The following is a 20,892-nucleotide window of genomic DNA, read 5'->3' on the forward strand; positions in this document are numbered from 1 at the left end:
TGTGTTTAGCCCCCTCCTTATAGAATGTGATCCTAAACATAGTAACTGCATGATTCATCCAGTCTGCCCAGAAAGTTGGCCAGAATTGTACCTACCCCACCAGCCAGGTGACACTCCTCTGAGGGCTAGATGCATCAACCAAACGTTAAAAAATCTAAATCGTAAAAGTGCTAAACAAATTTGAAACAACGAAGAATGCACAAAAAAAACAGCTCAGAAATGTTCGGTGCGGTATTGAAAAGTACAATGTATCAAGCGTTCGTAATCCCCGTCGTTAATTTGCTCCTGATTAAAGTGTGAAGATTGTTTAAGGTTTACCTTGATTCCACCCTTTTTTTGTTTATCCAGTCTGCCCAATAAGGTGGGTCCTGCTTAAAGTGTAAGGTAATTTATCATTCCTTTGATTACATCATCTTTCTATATATGGATCCTCTGTGTTTATCCCACATGTTTTTGAATTCCTTCATTATTTTTGTCCTCACCACCTCCCCTGGAAGGGCATTCTAGGCATCCTCCTATCTCTCTGTCACAAAGTATTTCCTGGGTCTATCACCTAGTTCTGTTAGCCTCAAAGCTAACAGCTTTTTAGAGAATCTACCTTTTAGAGATAGACTGGCTGCAGACAACAGCTCTTTGCCTCCCTTCCCCCCACAATTTCAAACTTAGTGGGTGTGACTAGTTTCTCTACTGGGGAGAGCAAACTTCAGCCTCAAAGCTAACAGCTTTTTAGAGAATCTACCTTTTAGAGATAGACTGGCTGCAGACAACAGCTCTGTCCCTTTGCCTCCCTTCCCCTCACAATTTCAAACTTAGTGGGTGTGACTAGTTTCTCTACTGCAGTGTTGCCAGGTGGGCGGTTTTACCGCCCAATTGGGCGGTTTTCCGCGACCCGCCGCGGGAAATTTTTGCCCGTGGCGGGTTGCAGTTTTTTGGGCTGCTTTTTGGTCTTTTGGGCGGTTTTTTGGGTGTTTTTTTCGGCTGCGGGGGGCGGGGTTAGTGACGCTTTGGGCGGGGTTAGTGACGTGGGTGGGGCCGATGACGGGGGAGGCGGGGCTGATGATGGGGGAGGCGGGGCCGATGACGGCAGGGGCGGGGTTGATGACGGCAGGGGCGGGGTGATGACGCGGGGGTGGGGGTATCAGGGGCAGGGTTTGAGTTTGGGCGGGTTTTGGGCTGGATTTAGGCTGGTTTGGGTGGGAAAAAAATTTTCCACCTGGCAACCCTGCTCTACTGGGGAGAGCAAAAGTCAGCCTCAAAGCTAACAGCTTTTTAGAGAATCTACCTTTTAGAGATAGACTGGCTGCAGACAACAGCTCTGTCCCTGAGTTTAGGCTCTTTGCCTCCCTTCCCCCCACAATTTCAAACTTAGTGGGTGTGACTAGTTTCTCTACTGGGGAGAGCAAACTTCAGCCTCAAAGCTAACAGCTTTTTAGAGAATCTACCCTCATTCTTGGTGACTTCAACATCCACACTGATGATTCCTCCAGTGGCGTTCCTAGGGCGGCTGACACCCGGGACGGATCGCCGATGCGCCCCCCCCCCTGGGTGCAGCGCGCCCTCCCCCCCCCCCGGCGAAAGGACACCCCCCGAGTGCATTTTTACCTGCTTGGAGGGGGGGGGGGTGCCGCACGCCTGTTGGCTCCGCTCGTTCCATGCTCCCTCTGCCCCGGAACAGGAAGTAACCTGTTCCAGGGCAGAGGGAGCATGGAACGAGCGGAGCCGACAGGCGCGTGGCACCCCCCAGCGGCGTGCACCCAGGGCGGACCGCACCCACCGCCCCCCCTAGGAACACCACTGGATTCCTCTAATTCTTCTGCTTCCCAATTCCTTGCCTTAACATCCTCCTTCAATCTTCAACTGTGCTCCACCGCCCCCACTCACCAGAATGGCCACTGTCTTGATCTCGTACTCCAACTGCTCACCATCCAATTTCCTTGCCTCAACTCTCCCCCTTTCTGACCATCATCTTATAACTTTCACACTTCAACACCCTCCTCCCCAGTCCCGTCCTATTCTAACCAACACATTTAGGAATCTACAGGCTATTAACCCTTCTACCCTGTCCTCCAACATCTCAAATCTCTTCTCCACTGCTATGTCAACCAAGTCCATCAATGAGGCTGTCTCTTCCTATAATACTATTCTGTCATCTGCTCTGGACACTCTCGCTCCTCCCGTGTCTCGTCCTGTTAAACGTACCAAACCTCAACCTTGGCTGACCCCTACAATCCGTCACCTATGCTCTTGTGCTCGCTCTGCTGAACGCCTCTGGCTTAAATCTCGTGCCCATGATGACTTCATACACTTCAAGTTCTTGCTGACCTCCTTCCACTCTGCTCTCCAACTTGCCAAGCAGAGAGTTAAGCGTGGCAAAGAGATGTTTAGGGTTTGAACCAATAAACTCTCTCCTCAATGCGCCTTCTCCTCCAACTCCCCCTTCACTTTCTCCCCAGACTTTGGCTGATTACTTTCACGATAAGGTTCACAAGATAAAACTTGAAGTCACAACCAGCTCTCCTCCACTCCTTCTTCCCTTAGTCCACTCTCCCAACCCTCTTACCCCTACCTCCTTTTCTTATTTATTTATTTATTGCATTTGTATCCCACATTTTCCCACCTATTTGCAGGCTCAATGTGGCTTACATAGTTTTGTAAACATTGTCATTCCAGGATATCAGATACAGTTAGTATTGTGCAGAGATTAAGTAAGGGAAGAGAGAAAAAGGAAGGGAGTGATTAGGGTAGTTGTAGAGGTGGACTTTCATAACTGAGTAGGTTGGTGAGGTGGGCTCAAGAAGTTATCGGTTCTCATTGTAGGCTTTGTTGAAGAGATATGTCTTTAGAGATTTGCGAAATATAGTTGTCTCGTCGATTGTTTTCAGGTCTGTAGGTAGTGCATTCCATAACTGCGTGTTCATGTAAGAGAATGTAGTGGCATGTATCAGCTTGTATTTTAGTCCTTTATAGCTGGGGAAGTGCAGGTTGAGAAATTTGCGGGATGATCTTGTGGCGTTTCTGGGAGGTAGGTCCACGAGGTTTAGCATGTAGATTGGGGCGTCTGCGTGAATGATTTTGTGTACAATAGTGCAGATCTTGAATGCAATGCATTCCTTAAGTGGGAGCCAGTGAAGTTTCTCTCTTAAGGGTTTTGCACTTTCATATTTAAGAAACTTTACTTCTTCTTCAATCCTCAAAACTAACCACCTGCACCTCTGACCCTTTTCCCACTCAACATTATCTCTCCTGCTGTCACCCCTTTCATCTGTCATATCCTCAATCTGTCACTTTCCACTGCGACTGTCCCTGATGCCTTTAAGCATGCCATAGTCACCCCACTCCTCAAAAAACCTTCTCTGGATCCTACCTCTCCTTCCAACTATCGCCCCCTCTCCCTCCTTCCTTTCTTATCCAAGTTACTAGAACGTGCTGTCCACCGTCGCTGCCTCAACTTTCTTTCTTCTCAACCTATTCTTGATCCACTCCAATCTGGCTTTCGTCCCCTTCATTCAACTGAAACAGCACTTACTAAAGTCTCCAATGATCTATTCCTGGCTAAATCCAAAGGGCTCTATTCTATCCTCCTCCTTCTCGATCTTTCTGCTGCCTTTGATACTGTTGATCACAGCCTACTCCTTGACATGCTGTCCTCACTTGGATTTCAGAATTCTGCTCTCTCCTGGTTCTCTTCTTATCTCTCACAGCGTACTTTTAGTGTATACTCTGGTGGTTCCTCCTCTTCCTCTATCCCGCTGTCAGTGGATGTACCTCAAGGATCTGTTCTAGGACCTCTCCTTTTCTCCATCTATACTTCCTCCCTTGGTGCTTTGATCTCATCACATGGCTTTCAGTATCACCTTTACGCTGATGACTCCCAGATCTACCTGGGCAGACTTATGCGGTCTGTGCCAGAGCCGGTGGTGGGAGGCGGGACTGGTGGTTGGGAGGCAGGGATAGTGCTGGGCAGACTTGTACAGTCTGTGCCAGAGCCGGTGGTGGGAGGCAGGGATAGTGCTGGGCAGACTTATGCGGTCTGTGCCAGAGCTGGTGGTGGGAGGCGGGGCTGGTGGTTGGGAGGCGGGGCTGGTGGTTGGGAGGCGGGGATAGTGCTGGGCAGACTTATACGGTCTGTGCCCTGAAGAGCACAGGTACAAATCTAAGTAGGGTATACACAAAAAGTAGCACATATGAGTTGTCTTGTTGGGCAGACTGGATGGACCGTGCAGGTCTTTTTCTGCCGTCATCTACTATGTTACTATGTTACCTCTCCACACCAGTAATCTCGGCAGAAATCCAGTCCAAGGTATCTGCCTGCCTCTCTGACATTGCTACCTGGATGTTTCACCGCCACCTGAAATTCAATATGTCCAAAACTGAACTCCTTATCTTCCCTGCTAAACCAACCTCTCCCCTTCCCCCATTCTCTATTTCTGTCGACAACACGCTCATTCTTCCTGTCTCGTCTGCTCGCAACCTTGGGGTCCTCTTCGACTCCTCCCTCTCCTTCTCTGCCCATATTCAACAGATTGCTAAAACCTGTTGTTTCTTCCTTTATAACATCGCCAGAATTCGCCCTTTCCTTTCTGTACACGCTATCAGAACCCTCATCCAAACTCTCATCACCTCTCGCTTAGACTACTGCAACTTGCTTCTCTCAGGTCTTCCACTCAGCCATCTCTCTCCTCTTCAATCTGTTCAAAACTCTGCCGCACGACCAATATTTTGCCAAAGTCGTTATGCCCATATCAGCCCTCTCCTGAAATCACTTCACTGGCTCCCTATCCGTTTCTGTATACAATTCAAGCTCCTCTTGTTGACCTATAAGTGCATTCACTCTGCAGCCCCTCACTACCTCTCCACCTTCTTCTCTCCCTACACTCCTTCCCTAGAACTCCGTTCACTAGGCAAATCTCTCCTAATTGCACCCTTCTCCTCCATCGCTAACTCCAGACTCCGCTCCTATCTCGCTGCACCTTATGCCTGGAATAGGCTTCCTGAGCCATTACGTCTAGCTCCATCCCTGGCTGCCTTCAAATCTGGGCTAAAGGCCTACCTGTTTGATGCTGCTTTCGACTCCTGACTTGTAACTTTTATCTTATCCTTATGTGTCCTTCTGTCTGTCCTTCCCTTCTCCTTTTTGGTCCTGTCTGTTTGTCCTGATTTAGATTGTAAGCTCTTTTGAGCAGGGACTGTCTTCTTCATGTTCAATTGTAAAGCGCTGCGTACGACTGGTAGCGCTATAGAAGTGATTTTTAGTAGCAGTAGTAGTTCTTCCACTTCCCCATCTCTGAAAAAGCTGTTTTGTATATCAATACCAGGCCTATGATTTGTGAGGACTTGTGAGGTGTCCTTGGACCTCCCTCAGTTCTGTGAGCTGAAGTTTTTCATCTATGCTACCTCCCCTTTGTCCTGCCTTCTCTTTCTATAACACTGCAAACCATTTTGCTATATTTATTTATTTATGAGCTAAACTATTAGCTCTGATTGACTTAAATAGCATTTTATGTAAGACAGATGTGCCAATTGGTAATTATCTGGCAGGATGTACAATGTTACGTTGATATACTAGGTATTATCAATGACTTTCTAAGTGACCATGTCATTTCCTTCCTGCTAGCCTTCGTCTGTCCTGAAGATCAATTGTATCAGGCTTGTTTACCAGCCTGTGATGTTCCTAAAACATGTCAGAATAGTGAGCCTGGTTTACAAGATGCAGAAGTGTGTTCAGTATTGACTGAAGGCTGTGTCTGCACGGAAGGAACCCTCTTGCACCGCTCTTACTCTGCTCTCTGCATTCCTGAGGAAAAGTGTGGTATGTTTTCCTTAGCAGCTGTAGACCTGCTTTGCCTGGAAATTTTATATAATAAATAGTGCTATTACTATTATTAGAAGGCTTTCAGGGTTTGTATCAGCACAGAGTATAGTAGAACAGTAGTACAACAGCTCCTGCATGGATCTTACAGTCTAAGCACGTATATTACAGTCAGAGGCACAAAGAGAAAACATAACCTACCAAGAGTCACACACAAAGGACCAGATTCTATATATGGCACCGAAAAAATTGTTGTGGAAAAAAAACGTGCTTAGTGCTTTTCCATAAACTGTGCCTAACGTTATGCACGGTTTATAGAATACTAATAAAAAAGGCCTGTTTCTGAAAGAAATGAAACGGGCACTAGCAAGGTTGTCCTCTAATGGCAATTATGTTTTTAAGGGAACTTTTAGGAGTATGTGTGAAAGAGAGTGAGTATGTGTCAGAGAGTGAGTATGTGTGAGAGATAGAGAGTGTGTGATTGAGAGACAGAATGTGTGTGTCTGTCTGTGTGAGTGAGAGTGTAGTGTGTGTCCCATGTGCATTCATCCATATGCAGCAAATGTCCTCTGTGCCCTGCCCCCTCCAACCATCCATGTGCAGCAATTCTCCTCTGTCCATTGCCCTCCCCCCCTACATTTGCATCACACCTCCCCCCTCCATCTCCCTCCGAGTTCCAGGCCCCCCTCTCTCCCTCCCATTTCCAGTCCCTCCGAGTTCCAGGCCCCCCTCCCTCTCTTCGAGTTCCAGGCCCCCTCCCTCCTTCCCTCCCCTCTCTCTCTCCTTCCCTCCCCCCAAGTTCCAGGATCCCCCTCCCTCCCTCCCTCCCAGTTCCAGGGTTGTTGTCCTTCCCTTCCTCCCTCCCTCCCTTCCAGTTCCAGGCCCCTCCCTCCAATTTTTAAAACTCATCTTCACTTACCACATCAGGGTTACGGCGGCCAGCAGCAGCGTTAAACAGCTTGCAGGCTCGGCCTTCTCTGTCTCTCTGCTCTGGTCCCGCCCTCATTTCCTGTTTCTGCAAGGGCGGGACCAGAGCTGAGAGACAGAGAAGGGCCTAGCCTGCACGCTGTTTAACGCTGCTGTCGGCCGCCGTAACCCCGACGTGGTAAGTGAAGATGAGTTGTAAAAATCGGAGGGAGGGGGCCTGGAACTGGAAGGGAGGGAGGGAGGAAGGGAGGGACGACGACCATGGAACTGGGAGGGAGGGGAGACCCTGGAACTGGGAGGGAAGGAGGGAGGGAGGGACGGAGAACGTTGGAGGAGAGTGACGTCAGGAGATGGGTACGATCCCAGTGAGACACATTGGAACGTTGCAGGAGCAAATTATTATATTAGATGTATATTACTCAGACCTGCGACTAAATTTAGGCGTGACCATTTACGCCAGCTAAATCCTGATGTAAATGCCCATGCCTAACTTAGGCGCAGATCAAGTGTATTCTACAACAGTGCATGTAGTTTCTAGGAATGCCCATGACCCGCTCATGACCCTCCAATGGCCACGACCCCTTTTGACATCCACACATTAGAATTTACGTGCACTACTTTACAGAATATGCTTAGAAAGTTTCACATGTGAATTCTAATGAGTGCTAATTAGTGCTGATAATTGCTTATTATTGGCCAATTATCAGTGCCAATTAGCTTGTTAAACGCAACTTTAGTCGCCACATATAGAATCTGGGGGGAAAGGAGTAGTTTCATACACACTCCTGTTCATATAGATGCTTATTAAATTGTCCTCTGTTTACATGCAGGTGCCAGAAAATAGCACAGTGGTCAAAGGGGTTTAGCTCGGCAGGAGAGGGTCCTGCCTAGTTAAACCCCGCTGAGCTGACCAGCTGTAGATATTCAGTGACAATTACGTAGTGCCACTAAGAGGGGCATAATCGAACGGGGCACCCAAGTTTTCCTGAGGGCGTCCTCGCAGGACATCCCTGCGAAGGGGCGGGGAAACCCATATTATCGAAACAAGATGGGCAGCCATCATTCGTTTCGATAATACGGTCAGGGACACCGAAACCTCCACATTTAGGTCAACCTTAGAGATGGTCGTCCCCGATTTTCGGCGATAATGGAACCCGAGGGCGCCCATCTCAGAAACGATCAAATCCAAGTCCTTTGGTCATGGGAGGAGCCAGCATTCGTAGTGCACTGGTCCCCCTGACATGCGAGGACACCGACCGGGCACCCTAGGAGGCACTGCAGTGCACTTTCAGAAAAAGCTCCCAGTTGCATAGCTCCCTTACTTTGTGTGCTGAGCCCCCCAAACCCACTCCCCACAACTGTACACCACTACCATAGTCCTTAGGGATGAAGGGGGAGCGCTCACATTTACCACCACAAGTTTAACAGGTGGAGGGGAGATGGGCCTGGATCCACATGCCTGAAGTGCACTGCAGTACCCACTAAAACTGCTCCAGGGACCTGCATACTGCTGTCATGGAGCTGCGTATGATATTTGAGGCTGGCATAGAGGCTGGAAATTTTTTTTTAACTTTTTTTCTTTGAGGGTGGGAAGGGGTTAGTGACCACTGGGGGAGTAGGGGGAGGTCATCCTCGATTCCCTCCAGTGGTCATCTGGTCATTTAGGGCACATTTTTGTGGCTTGGTCTTAAAAAAAAAGGACCAAGTCAGCCAAGTGTTTGTCAGGGACACCCTTCTTTTTTCCATTATCAGCCGCGGATGCACATGTGTTAAGCACGCCCCACTCCCGCCTTTGCTATGCTTCTGACACGCCCCCAGGAACTTTGGTCATCCCCGCGACGGAAAGCAGTTGAGGGCGCCCAAAATCATCTTTCGATTATGCCGATTTGGGCGACCCTGTGAGAAAGACGCCCATCTCCTGATTTGTGTCGAAAGATGGGCGCCCTTCTGTTTTGAAAATGAGCCCATAAGTATCACTGCTAACCAGCTATTGCCTTACTGGTTAGGTTAGGGGCAGTCCAAGGTGGAGTTTGGACAGAGCAACTACTTAGCCAGTTAGCAGCGATATTCAGTCCAGTAACCAGCTACATAAGCGGATAAAGTTAGAACAGTCAGTGCCCCGTTAATCTTACCCAGATACTCAGTGCCAGAGGCTGGACATGCCTTGGCATTGAATATCTGGGATTAATTCAGCTTGCTGCTCTGAGTAGCTTAAAAGCCACTTAACGCTGCAGGCTGAAAATTGGGCACTCAGTGACCCATATTTGGTAATATATTTTCTATTGGTAAAGCATGGGAAATGTTATTTTCAATAAAGCCCACTTGTCTACAACTTCTTTATATAGATTCAAATTTAGAAAACATCATAGGCATGACAGTTTGTACATATGTTGTAAGAGTAATACCTAGCCAGTCAGGTTTTCAGAATACCCACCATGAATATGCATGAGAGATTTGCATACAATGGAGGTATTACATTCAGATTTGTCTCATGCATATTCATGGTGGATACCCTGAAAACCTGACTAGCTAGGTGTGTCCTGAGGACTGGGTTCAGAATCCCTGTCCTAGATTGAAACTCTGAGTGTACTTTATATCTTAAATAAACAATAGGACGATACCACTGCGTTTGAAACAAATGAAATTTTACCATCCAAAGTGGCTCAATCAATTAACAGTTGCTATTCAACTTTTTAAAATATTTTTAAATATACACCTGTTTTTGAAATATTCAACTTTTTTTTAACTTTTTTAAATATATGTAAAAAAAGGAGGAAAAAAGCCTCTGTATTCCCGTTTTCAGTACATATTTGTGTCTGTTAACCGGGATGGAATCTTCATAGGCTAAAAAAACCTCCTCTTATTTTAATCAACAAAACACATCATTCTGACGAACACTTATCTTTTAGTGCCGTCCTTGCCGTTGCAATTTGGCTTCACTCTAATATGCCGACGGGGTCCCGTTTCGCCGTGCAGGCTTTCTCAAGGGAAACATCTCTTGCTACGATGTAAATCTGCTTTAACAAATAAAAGCATGAATTAGCCCCTGCTCTAATGCCACACTCCTGCTTTTAATAACGCTTCATAAACCGGTACTTTATATCTACCATAATTAAAGCACATTTAAATGAACACTTTTAACTCTTGTTATTATTGCCCAGAGAAAACTTATATACAGAGATTTGTGCCTGGTTTATCTGTGGGTAATTTTTCAACAGAAAATAATGGGGCTCATATTCATATGCCACATTGGGAAAAGACCATGGGCTCAATGGATCCTTGGTCTTTTCCCAGTGTGGCATTACTTATGTACTTTGTCAAGATGAGGCTATTGTGAAGATGAAGCTCCCACCTCAGGATCCCACGTCCCTCTTTCACTCAGGGTGAGCTGGTTCTCAGTATGCAGATTTTATGCAAATTATTCTACTACCCTTTCTGCTCAGGGTGACCTGCTTCTCAAAGGCAAACACAGACCGGTCTCACCAACAGGATATTCTCTTACAAATCTTTTATTCCCCCTTCCTGGGGCACACTTCTTCCAGCTTAAAACACTTTTACAAGCTTAAACAGTCCTTCCAGCTTAAACATTTCTTCCTAGTCAGTTCAATCTTCCAGCTTAAGCACCTGGACACTCAGTCCTTCCTTGTAACATGAACACCCCAGTCCTTCCTTGTAACCCGGACACCCAGTCCGTCCTTGTAACACACAGTTCTTATGCCTGGCACTCTAGGGCCTTCTTACCCCAGCCAGCTTCCTTGCTTTGCACACAGTTCACCACCAGTGTTGCCAGGTGGGCGGTTTTACCGCCCAATTGGGCGGTTTTCCGCGACCCGCCGCGGGAAATTTTTGCCCGCGGCAGGTTGCGGTTTTTTGGGCTTTTTTTTTTTATTTTTGGGCGGTTTTCCGGCGGGTTTTTCGGCAGCGGGGGGCGGGGTTACTGACGTTCTGGGCGGGGCCGATGACGGGGAGGCGGGGCCGATGGCGGCGGGGGCGGGGTTGATGACGACGGGGGCGGGGTGATGACGCGGGGGTGGGGTGTCAGGGGCGGGGTTTGAGTTTGGGTGGGTTTTGGGCTATTTTTAGGCTGGATTGGGTGGGAAAAAAATTTTCCACCTGGCAACCCTGTTCACCACCAGTCCAAAGGGCTCAGCCAGTACTTCACATGGGGACCTCCTGCTTCAGCTACCAGCTCTCTTCTTCCGCTGCTAGCTCTCCTCTCCCCCTCACCACTCAGGTGGGGTATTAAGTGTTTAATGGCCAAACAGGACCCAGCCCATAACCTGCTGCACCTGTTTCCACCTCCAGGACTCTCCCCGGTCCTAGCGACCTCCAGCTATACCTCCCCTTACTGGCTCCCTTCAGCAACTCACCCAGCCCTTCTCCCTGGACATTTTAGGGGAACAGCGCCCTCTAGGGGCCTAACCAGGGTAGGACAGCCTCTCCCTTCTCACAACTTATGACCATGGGAGTTAGCCAGGCTGACTTCTGCAGTCAGCACTGAGCCCGGACATTCAATGCCATGCCTTTTCTGGTTTCCTTTTGGCCAGTTTCAATTTAACCGGCCAAGTCAATATTCAGCCCTGGCCAGTTAAATTGAAGCCAGCCAAAGATAGGCCTGCTATTTTGGTGGCCCAATTTGGCTGCTAAACTTAGCTGATGATGTGCTGAATATTAGCAGCTAGCCATCTATATCACGCAATATAGCCAGCTATCTGCTAAGCGCTGACCGCAAATATTCAGTGGGAGATATCCTGCTGAATATTTGTGGCTAGCCAGTTAAGCACTATTTAACCATCCAGGGCCCATTCTTGGCCAGTTAAATAGCTCTGAATATGTGGTGGAATGTGCCTAATTTTGCCTAAGCAAAGCTATGAATGCTGTTTAACTCCCTCTCCTCCTGGGGCCACCTCCATATTCTGTATTCTTAGGAAAAATATACATCTGTATAATTACTTATATAAGCATTGAAATGTATCATGTTCTGAATTTTTTAAAATGCATATATTTTCTTCAACTTTTCCATGTTTAAGCTTGCACTGACAGTTTTGGGATACCCCGAGAAGTAGGAGAGGTCTGGAAAACTTCCCTCAGTGGTTGTTGCATGCACAAGTGCATAGACAGTGAAACTGTAGTCGCTGTGGAGTTCAATTGCACACAATCTCAGGAATCAGAGTGTCATCGATATGGAGAGATAGCTATGATTGTTGCTGATGGACAGACCTGTTGCCCTCAGAAAGTATGTGGTGGGTATCCTAGAGTCTTCTGCTGTATTTTTTTAAAAAATCTTTATTTATCAATTTTTTAATAAATTTTACAAGCATTAAACTTGTGTTCAGAAACACAGCAAAATATTATTCTACATTATTCTCAATCATAAATCAATTTAGAATTTAGTTATATTAAGAAAATTAATACATACTTGAGAATATAAGAATTTAAACATATAAGGAAATACATTTATGCTTTCTTAGACCTCCAAATGAGAGGGGGGAGTTATGAAATTAGAGAAGTTATCAAAAAGGAATAAAGATCATTAAACAAGGCTGACAGACCTTCAAAATATTTCATTAACATTATTTCAATTGTTTCAGGTCTAGAAATGATTTTAGTTGTTCCGGTGCATAGAAAGTATATTTTGTTTGACCCAATTTGACCACACATTTGCATGGATATGCCAAGAAAAAAGATCCCCCAATCTCCATTGTCCTCTGTTTCAAAGCAAGAAAAGATTTCCTTTTCATTTGAGTTTGTTTAGTCACATCTGGAAAAATCTATACTTTAGCTCCACAGAATTGAATAGACGAATTCCTAAAATAAAGTGTTAAAACTGTGTTAAGGTCCTGCTCGAATACAAAAGAGGCAATCAATGTAGATCTCTCTATTATTTTTTCAGAGGATTGCTCTAATATAGCCGATATATTCTATAAATCAAGCGATTCATTTTCAGTTCCTGCCATTTCACCTCTAGGTTTAGGAATATGATATAACTTGTTAACTGGTGGAATAGCATCAAGAGGAATCTTTAATACTTCATTTAGATCTCTACGAAAAGTTTCTACTGGGGTTACCCCCAGTAGTTTAGGAAAATTTAAGAGGCGTAAATTTAGACGGCGATTAAAGTTTTCCATCTGCTCGATTTTTCTTCGTATCTCACTGTTATCTTTGATTACTATATTTTTTAATTCTTTAGCGTCTTTTTGTAATGATGTGACACGTGCAAACATATCTTGTTTCACAGATTCAACAGTCATTTTCAATTCTTCAAATTTATTATTAAGAATGTGTAGGTCACCTGAAGATTTTTGTAGTGTGGCGTGAGTCACCTCTGTTTTTTTCTTCGAAAAGGAGACAGCTCCTTCGGGTCTCGGCGTCTGCTGTTGCAGCCTTAGGTCCTCGCTGGTTGCCGTCTCCAATACACTTCCAGTATTGGAGGGGTTTCTCACTAGGGCTGCTTGCGTCGCCGGACAAGGTGGATGCATTGAAAGCGATGGTGGTGAGAGGGAGGTTTCATCTCCCGGCAGGGGATCTGCTTCTCCAGGTACACCCGCTACGGGATCCTTTCCCTCTTGTGTTTTGGAGGTCCCGGGGAAGTAGCGTTCCAGGCACGGTTGGGCTGGCGAGGAAGCTGAGTTAGGCGGAGGCACTACTCTCAGAATTCCCTTACGCTTAGAATGCGGCATATTGGAACAACAAAAATTTTCTTTGCCAAAGAGGTTGGAGCGTTCTACTAGACCTCCGGTTCTGCAGCAATCTTGACACCCCCCCCCCCCCCCCCCACACTTCTGCTGTATTTTTAATATTTGGTATTTGAAGCTTTTCTTATTAATACTAACTAGGGCATGCTCAAAATTTTATTACGCATCAGTTGAGTGAGATAGCAATTACTACAGTATTTGACAAATAAATGCTATTTTCTTTCATCCTTGGTGAATATCTCTTTTATAAGAGTGTGCTTTCATAAATAGTAAATATTGCACTCCATTGACTTGTGTTCAAAGACAACAGTGGCATTAGTAGCTGAAATCCAGTGTGGTTAAGACAATGTTGTGTCATCAATCTCATCAGGTTGACTGATGAACAGAAATAAAAATGGCTGCCATAAATTAGGTAGGGTGGGAGGACAGATCATAGACTGTGGTATAGTGTTTGCATGGCCAAAATGACTCAACATTGGAAGATAAGAAATGAGCCAACTTTTCAAAATTATTGGGGGTTCTAAGTCCAATGGAAATAACCTCTTCCTGGACATATACAAAGATTTTTTTCAATATTAGGGGTGCTCAAGCACCCACAGAGCCAGATCCTATGGGCCCTCACAACAAATACATGCTACAACTGATGAAGCATATAGGCTTTGTTTATTTTTTAAACTAAACAAATGTGTATTTTTTCTTTTGGCTACTACTGAAGAATTCTTTTTACTCTACATATCAGAAACGAAAATTGAGTTCTGACAATTTAGGGGTTCTTGAATTTACTGGAAATACCATCTTTTAAAACCATTAAACTTGAAGAATATCAATCTTCAGTGTTTAAAGTTATTGATCCAAAACTTTAGAATGGATTACCACCTTCATTGAGATCATTGCAAAATTGTGCAGAGTTTAAACAAAGTGTGAAAACTTTTCTGTTTCAACAGGCCTTTGGATGTTAGCTTAAAGAGCAAATGGAATGAGTAGAATAATATAACATCAGTATGATTTTGAGCAGGGATATCTTTCAGATGAAGCATTATGTTTATGGTCTACTGAGTATATTTTATGTATATAAGCTTTTTGTTGTGTTGTGATTTGATGTATTTTTATCTTTTTATTATATTTTATTATGTATGTTGATTTGTTCACCGCCAAGTACTTTTGGATTGTGCAGGTAATACATATTTTAAAGAAATAAATAAGCTGTGTTAAGCTCTAATGCATGCTTTATATAGCAAAAATAGCTTAACATGGGATGCACTAAAGTGTTCCATGTTAGTTTTGTGGTAATTACTTTTTTGTAATTTGTTGAGGGGCTGTGTCAGGGGTTGGGAGTGGGCATTCCTGTGCTAATCAGTTAGAGCATCTACTTTACCACATGATTACTGTGGGAGCTCTTACTGCCTCCTAAATAGGTGGCAGTAAGCATGTCTATGGTCATTTTTTTAAATGACCATGTACTAACGGTAACATTAGTGCACAGGCATTAATGAAAATAATAGAAAACAAAGGTGCTTCTACAACTACAGTAAAAATGGCCTAGTGCATGGGAAAGACCTGTATAAGGGCACACTAAGACCAATTCTTATCTCAACTTAGTGAAAGGACTCCTCAAAGATTAATTATTATTACACTCATTGACAGATGTGGCAAGCTGGTGTAACGCATTGTTTTCTACATGACACTGCATATGTTGTTTTCTTTTTATATTGGAGCTTTTCTATAATGTCATTTATGTGTACATTTGTATTTAGTGTGCAATCAGACCATATGTGAGAGTCTTATTCCTGAATGCAAGAGCCTGGAAAAACTTGTCACCTATTACAGAGAGGACTCCTGCTGTCCCAATTACACTTGTGGTAGGTCCTATTCATTTTTTAGTACTCCACTTATCAAAGTGATTATAACTATTACAATTGCAATTAAAACTTATTTTCTGCTACAACCAAACCAGCTCAGTGCGACTAACAATATAAGATAGCTACCAATTTCTAGCAAAGTATAACCACCATGAATTACAATCATTTCACAAATATATTAAAATTAATAAAATTACATTAAACGTTTCTTCAATTGCTTCACGGCAGACTGGCATCCAGATTTGTTTTGGCACCAAAATCTGAATGCCAGTGTGCTGTGATGCATTTCTTCCTTTTTACAATATCCTTAACCAGCCTCAATATGCTGACCATATGAGTTCTATATGTGATATTATTTTTGACACATAGATTTATTCCATTGATCCCTGATGCAGGCGCTTGACGCTGAAACACGACCCATGTGGTTTATAAATAAAGACTTGACTATACCAAGCTTGAATGGCCCTTGGTGCTTTTTTGTTCCATTGTTTGATAAAGTATCAGCATGCTCAATTTATTTTCTTTGATTCCTTACAACCGGAAGAGTTGTAGGTTAAATTAGAATTTTCATTTCTCTTTTTCCTGTGAATGTTGGGTGGCAGATTAGTTGGAAAGGGTCTAAATGGTAATGCAGGCAATTAAGTGAAGGGATAACCCACTGGATTATTCTTCTTGATTGTTGCATTTTACACTTCCTAGTCTTCTCTGTTGATGTGGGCTTGGAAATAGGTGCATTGATTTTTCCTCCTTTATTTATCGCATTCTTTAATTTGTATATTTCTTGCCATGTTATCAATATTTTCTTGCCATTTTGGAGTTTGATCTAAAATGTAATAAAAAAAGACAAAAGCTGATGATGCTTGTGTTTTACCTAGAATGTGATCCGGAGAAATGTGAACCTCCTGAACAGTCCCAAACCTGCCATGAGGACCAGACATTGATAGCTGCTCATGTGGAGGGTACTTGCTGTGTATCCTATATCTGTGGTAGGTTTGAAGTCTGCAAACGCTTAGATATACTCAGGTATCCACACAAAGTAATGCTTAGGGGCCCTTTTATTAAAGGGCGTTAAGTATTTAACATGTATGGAAACAGGCTACTCTTTGCGGTAGTTTGCATGTATACTGCTATGGATTTACAGCCTGCTTTACTAACACAGACTACTCAGTAATTACTGTGGATTCTTTTGGATTTGTATTAGGTAATGTGACCTTTATTAGAGGTGCTAAAATCTACAATGATTAAGATATATACAATGATTAGCTATATACACACAATGATTAGCTATGTAACTAAAAGAAACAATACCTATCTATAAACAATTATTACATCACTGGTCTCTACATCTAAGCAATGCTAAGAGTTCCTAGACCAGGAAAAGAAGCAATAATATACTATATACAATTATCACTGGTCCTTACATCATCCAGGCTCTTATCAGCTGGGGGGCCCTGTTCACAGCGAAAGCTAGGAGCTTCTTTGACCAGGAAACAAGGTTCTCTGCGTAGTTCGTACGTTATTCACAGATGAGCTCCCACTTCACTGAAAGAAACTCCCTGTCACGATGGTGACTGTTTCCTTGTCTGTGCTCACCGGTCCGGATCTTCTGGGCTGCCAGACTTACTTCTCTTGTTTGTGCCTGAAAAGCACCCGTGGCTGCCTTGTGATTCCTGCAGCTTGAACTTCAGCAGCTGATGGGCTTTATTAATCACCTGGAAACTTCTGTGTTTGCCTTTGCATCGTCTAAGGTCCCTGGTATGTTGGTGTGCTTGTTGCACTTCTGCCTAGTCTAGTTTCTTGTCTGAGTTTCTTGTCCGGTTCTAGTTAGTCTGTGTGTAGTTTAGCTTAGGTTATTGCTTATTCCCTAGCTTGTTTCTGGTCTGTATTCCTTGTCTAGTTCCTGTTTGTCTGTGTTTCTTCCTTAGTGGCTGCTTGGCAGCTTTCAGTTCCTGTCCTTTAGCTTGTCCATTTTCTGCCTTGTGTAGTCTGTGAGTCCTTACCCAGTTTCCTGCCTTGCTGCCCATGTCTATTTCCTTTTCCCTCTGACCCTCAGTCCCTGTTCAGCCTGATTGGTATCCAGTTCCTGCCCTGTCCGGTAAGTCCTGCCGGCCGCCTGCACTCAGGGGCTCAACTCCTGGGGAAGGGCGATCCAGTGCAGGTGAAGTCTAGCTGTTTCAGTCAGAGTTCTGCCTTGTCTCTGGTGTGGGGTGGTTTTGCCTGCGACTGCCGCTCCTCGGCAGTGGACCAAGGGCTCACGAACCTAGTTTCTGCCTTGAAAACCTAACAGAATGCAAAGGCCATGACCTCGGCAAGATCATCCTACCAGCTGGGTTTCCAGCCTAAGACTTTTTTCCCTGTTGGCAGTCTGTGTTCCAGCCCCAGTACAGCTCCTGATTCCGGTTCGGATCCCAGCCCCGACCTAATGTGTGCTTTGGATCTGTTTATGACGCTCCATGATTACCGTGTTAAACTTTTGTCTGATCCAGCCCTGAAGAATACTCCCAAAGGTGCAGCGGAGCGAGAGCGTGTCTTTTGGTTTGGATCCTTTGAAAATCCAGTTTCTGCTGTTGATCCCTTTACCAAGCTCTTCTTTTACCGCTGAGTCCACGCCGAGTTCCAGTTCCAGCCGAGCTGCAGAGTCCACGCCGAGTTCTGAATCCAGTCAAGATATTGAGTTCACTCTAAGTTCTAGCTCCAGCCAAGAGGCGAGTTCCAGTCCTGCTTCCAGTCCGAGTTCCAGTCCTGATGCCTGTCCGGGTTCGAGTCTTGACCCCTGTTCAAGCTCCAGCCCAGCTACCCCTGGTCATGTTTTGAAGCTCCTACGTAGGTTTCACCATTGTTACCCATGGAGACCTGAATTCCCCGTGGAGGTCGGGGGGGCCTTGAGGGGGAAGTACTGTCACGAAGGTGACTGTTTCCTTGTCTGTGCTCACCTTGCCCTTTGGTGGCCAGAACCGGTGGCTGCTATGGACTGTCACCTGTTCCAGACTTTAGCCCAGTCCCGTCCAGATCTTCCTGGCTGCCAGACTTGCTTCTCTTGTTTGTGCCTGAACGGCACCCGTAGCTGCCTTGTGATTCCTGCAGCTGAACTTCAGCTGCTGATGGACTTTATTAATCACCTGGAAACTTCTGTGTTTGTCTTTGCATCGTCTAAGGTCCCCTGTCTTGTTGGTGCTTGTTGCACTTCTGCCTAGTCTGGTTTCTTGTACAGTTCCTTGTCTGTTTCTAGTTAGTCTGTGTGTAGTTTAGCTTAGGTTTATTGTTTATTTCTTAGTCTTGTTTTTGGTTTGTATTCTTAGTCTAGTTTCTGTTTGTCTGTGTCTCTTGCTTAGTGGCTGCTCTGCAGCTTTCAGTCCTGTCTCTTTTCTGTCAGTGTTTGTACCCTGTTTCAGTGGCTGCTTGTCAGCTTTCAGTTCCTGTCATTTAGCTTGTCCATTTCCTGCTTTGTGTAGTTTTTTCTGTCTGTGACTCCTAGCCCAGTTTCCTGCCTTGCTGCCCATGTATATTCCTTTCCCCTCTGACCCTCAGTCTCGGTTCAGCCTAGTTGGTATTCAGTTCCTGCCCTGTCCGGTAAGTCCTGCCGGCCGCCTGCACCCAGGGGCTCAATTCCTGGGGAAGGGCGGTCAAGTGCAGGTGAAGTCTAGCTGTTTCAGTTAGAGTTCTGCCTTGTCTCTGGTGTGGGGTGGTTTTGCCTGCTACTGCCACTCCTCGTCAGTGGTCCAAGGGCTCACGAACCTAGTTTCTGCCTTGAAAACCTGACACTCCCCTTTTTATTAGGCTCATGTTCAGAGCTAAGGAAAATTACAGGATGCTTCTCTGTTTAGGTAAACGAGCCATACTGTGGGAATATGGTCATATGTTTCCCAGTCCAGGTGGCCAGTCTGATCTCAAAAACAGGCCCCATCCCCCTCTTCAGATACCAAATTAATTAGAGCTGTGTCTTCTGCATTCCAACTTATTTTCACACAATCAAAGTTAAACAGAATTACTTCTAATTAAAGATACAGACCCCGGGAGTGCACTGGTCGGTCAAGGCACAGTTGAAAAACAATCTTTAAAATTCACTTTTATTACAGCATGTTTCTGCATGTTAAACCACTTGTTACTGCATTTTTCCCTGTTCTTTGTCCCTGCTATATTTTAGCTGGCTCCCTAAACCTGGAAATTCAATTCTGGAGCCTGAACATGGCCTGGTATTGAATTTTTGGGTTTAACACTGGTGGTAGTCAGCAAAACTTTGATCGCCACCAGCTGAATATCGGGCCCAATATCTTCATAAGCAGTATTGCCAGGGAGTTAGGAAGGAAAGTTTAGGGTCAGTACTGAGCCAGTGGCAGTCAATATTTTTATAAATACTGACTGCTGCCAGCTAATCTATATCCAGATATTCAGTGCCTGGCACAAACAATAAATATGTGGGTCAGTGGCAGTACCCACAAGTTATATGGATTCGGTTGATATTTAGTGCCATACCTTACCCTCATTTATCATTTATTTAAAAAATTTATGGACTGCACTATCTTACAATTCTAGATGGTTTCCAAAATACATACACCAAAATTTAACAAATAACACACTTTTCTTCAAACATTTAGACAAGACATAACACAAAATAAAACAATACTTCAGTCTTTAAATAGTAACTAAAAGCCAAGTGCGTATTGATTGCAGGCATATACCTAAAAACTGAAAAGCCTTCTCAACAGTAGAGCTAATTGGAAAAAAAATTACAAATCATCAGCATAAAGCCGAAACTGAACATCCAAACATAGTAACATAGTAGATGACGGCAGAAAAAGACCTGCACGGTCCATCCAGTCTGCCCAACAAGATAAACTCATATGTGCTACTTTTTGTGTATACCCTACTTTGATTTGTACCTTTCCTCTTCAGGGCACAGACCGTATAAGTCTGCCCAGCACTATCCCCGCCTCCCAACCACCAGCCCCGTCTCCCACCACTGGCTCTGGCACAGACCATATAAGTCTGCCCAGCACTATCCCCGCCTCCCAACCACCAGCCCTGCCTCCCACCACCGGCTCTGGCACAGACCGTATAAGTCTGCCCAGCACTATCCCTGCCTCCCAACCACCAGTCCCGCCTCCCACCACCGGCTCTGGCACAGACCGTATAAGTCTGCCCAGCACTATCCCCGCCTCCCGCCACTGGAGAGCTGAGTCTTGAGGAACCCCTGAAGATAGGACTGTTTATTATGTGGTCTGACTGCATGGTGATATCTACCGGTCAGTAAATGCACAGTAAAGCGAAGTTACTTACCTGTAGCAGGTATTCTCCGAGGATAGCAGGCTGATTGTTCTCACATGTGGGTGACATCCGACGGCAGCTCCAGGATCGGAAATCTTCCTAGCAACAAAGCTTGCTAGAGCCCTCGCACGCACGTGCATGCACCGCGCATGCACAACCGTCTTCCCGTCCGTAGCGCGAACGTGCCTCAGTCAAATTACAAAGCAAAGACAAGGGAAGACACAACTCCAAAGGGGAGGTGGGCGGGTTGGTAAGAACAATCAGCCTGCTGTCCTCGGAGAATACCTGCTACAGGTAAGTAACTTCGCTTTCTCCGAGGACAAGCAGGCTGCCTGTT

At 45.1% G+C, this 20,892-nt stretch overlaps 1 protein-coding gene across 1 annotated transcript in view; it reads left to right on the forward strand.

The window, feature by feature from the left end:
* OTOG (otogelin) overlaps positions 1-20,892 on the forward strand; it is a 706,015-nt gene that overhangs the window by 534,568 nt on the left and 150,555 nt on the right. Inside the window, 4 exon segments of the mRNA XM_030202446.1 lie at positions 5,615-5,809; positions 11,767-11,979; positions 15,186-15,290; positions 16,166-16,276. Of these exon segments, the coding sequence (XP_030058306.1) occupies positions 5,615-5,809; positions 11,767-11,979; positions 15,186-15,290; positions 16,166-16,276 (624 nt within the window).

Source organism: Microcaecilia unicolor, chromosome 4, assembly GCF_901765095.1.
Source record: "Microcaecilia unicolor chromosome 4, aMicUni1.1, whole genome shotgun sequence".
In the NCBI taxonomy this organism is placed as follows: domain Eukaryota; kingdom Metazoa; phylum Chordata; class Amphibia; order Gymnophiona; family Siphonopidae; genus Microcaecilia; species Microcaecilia unicolor.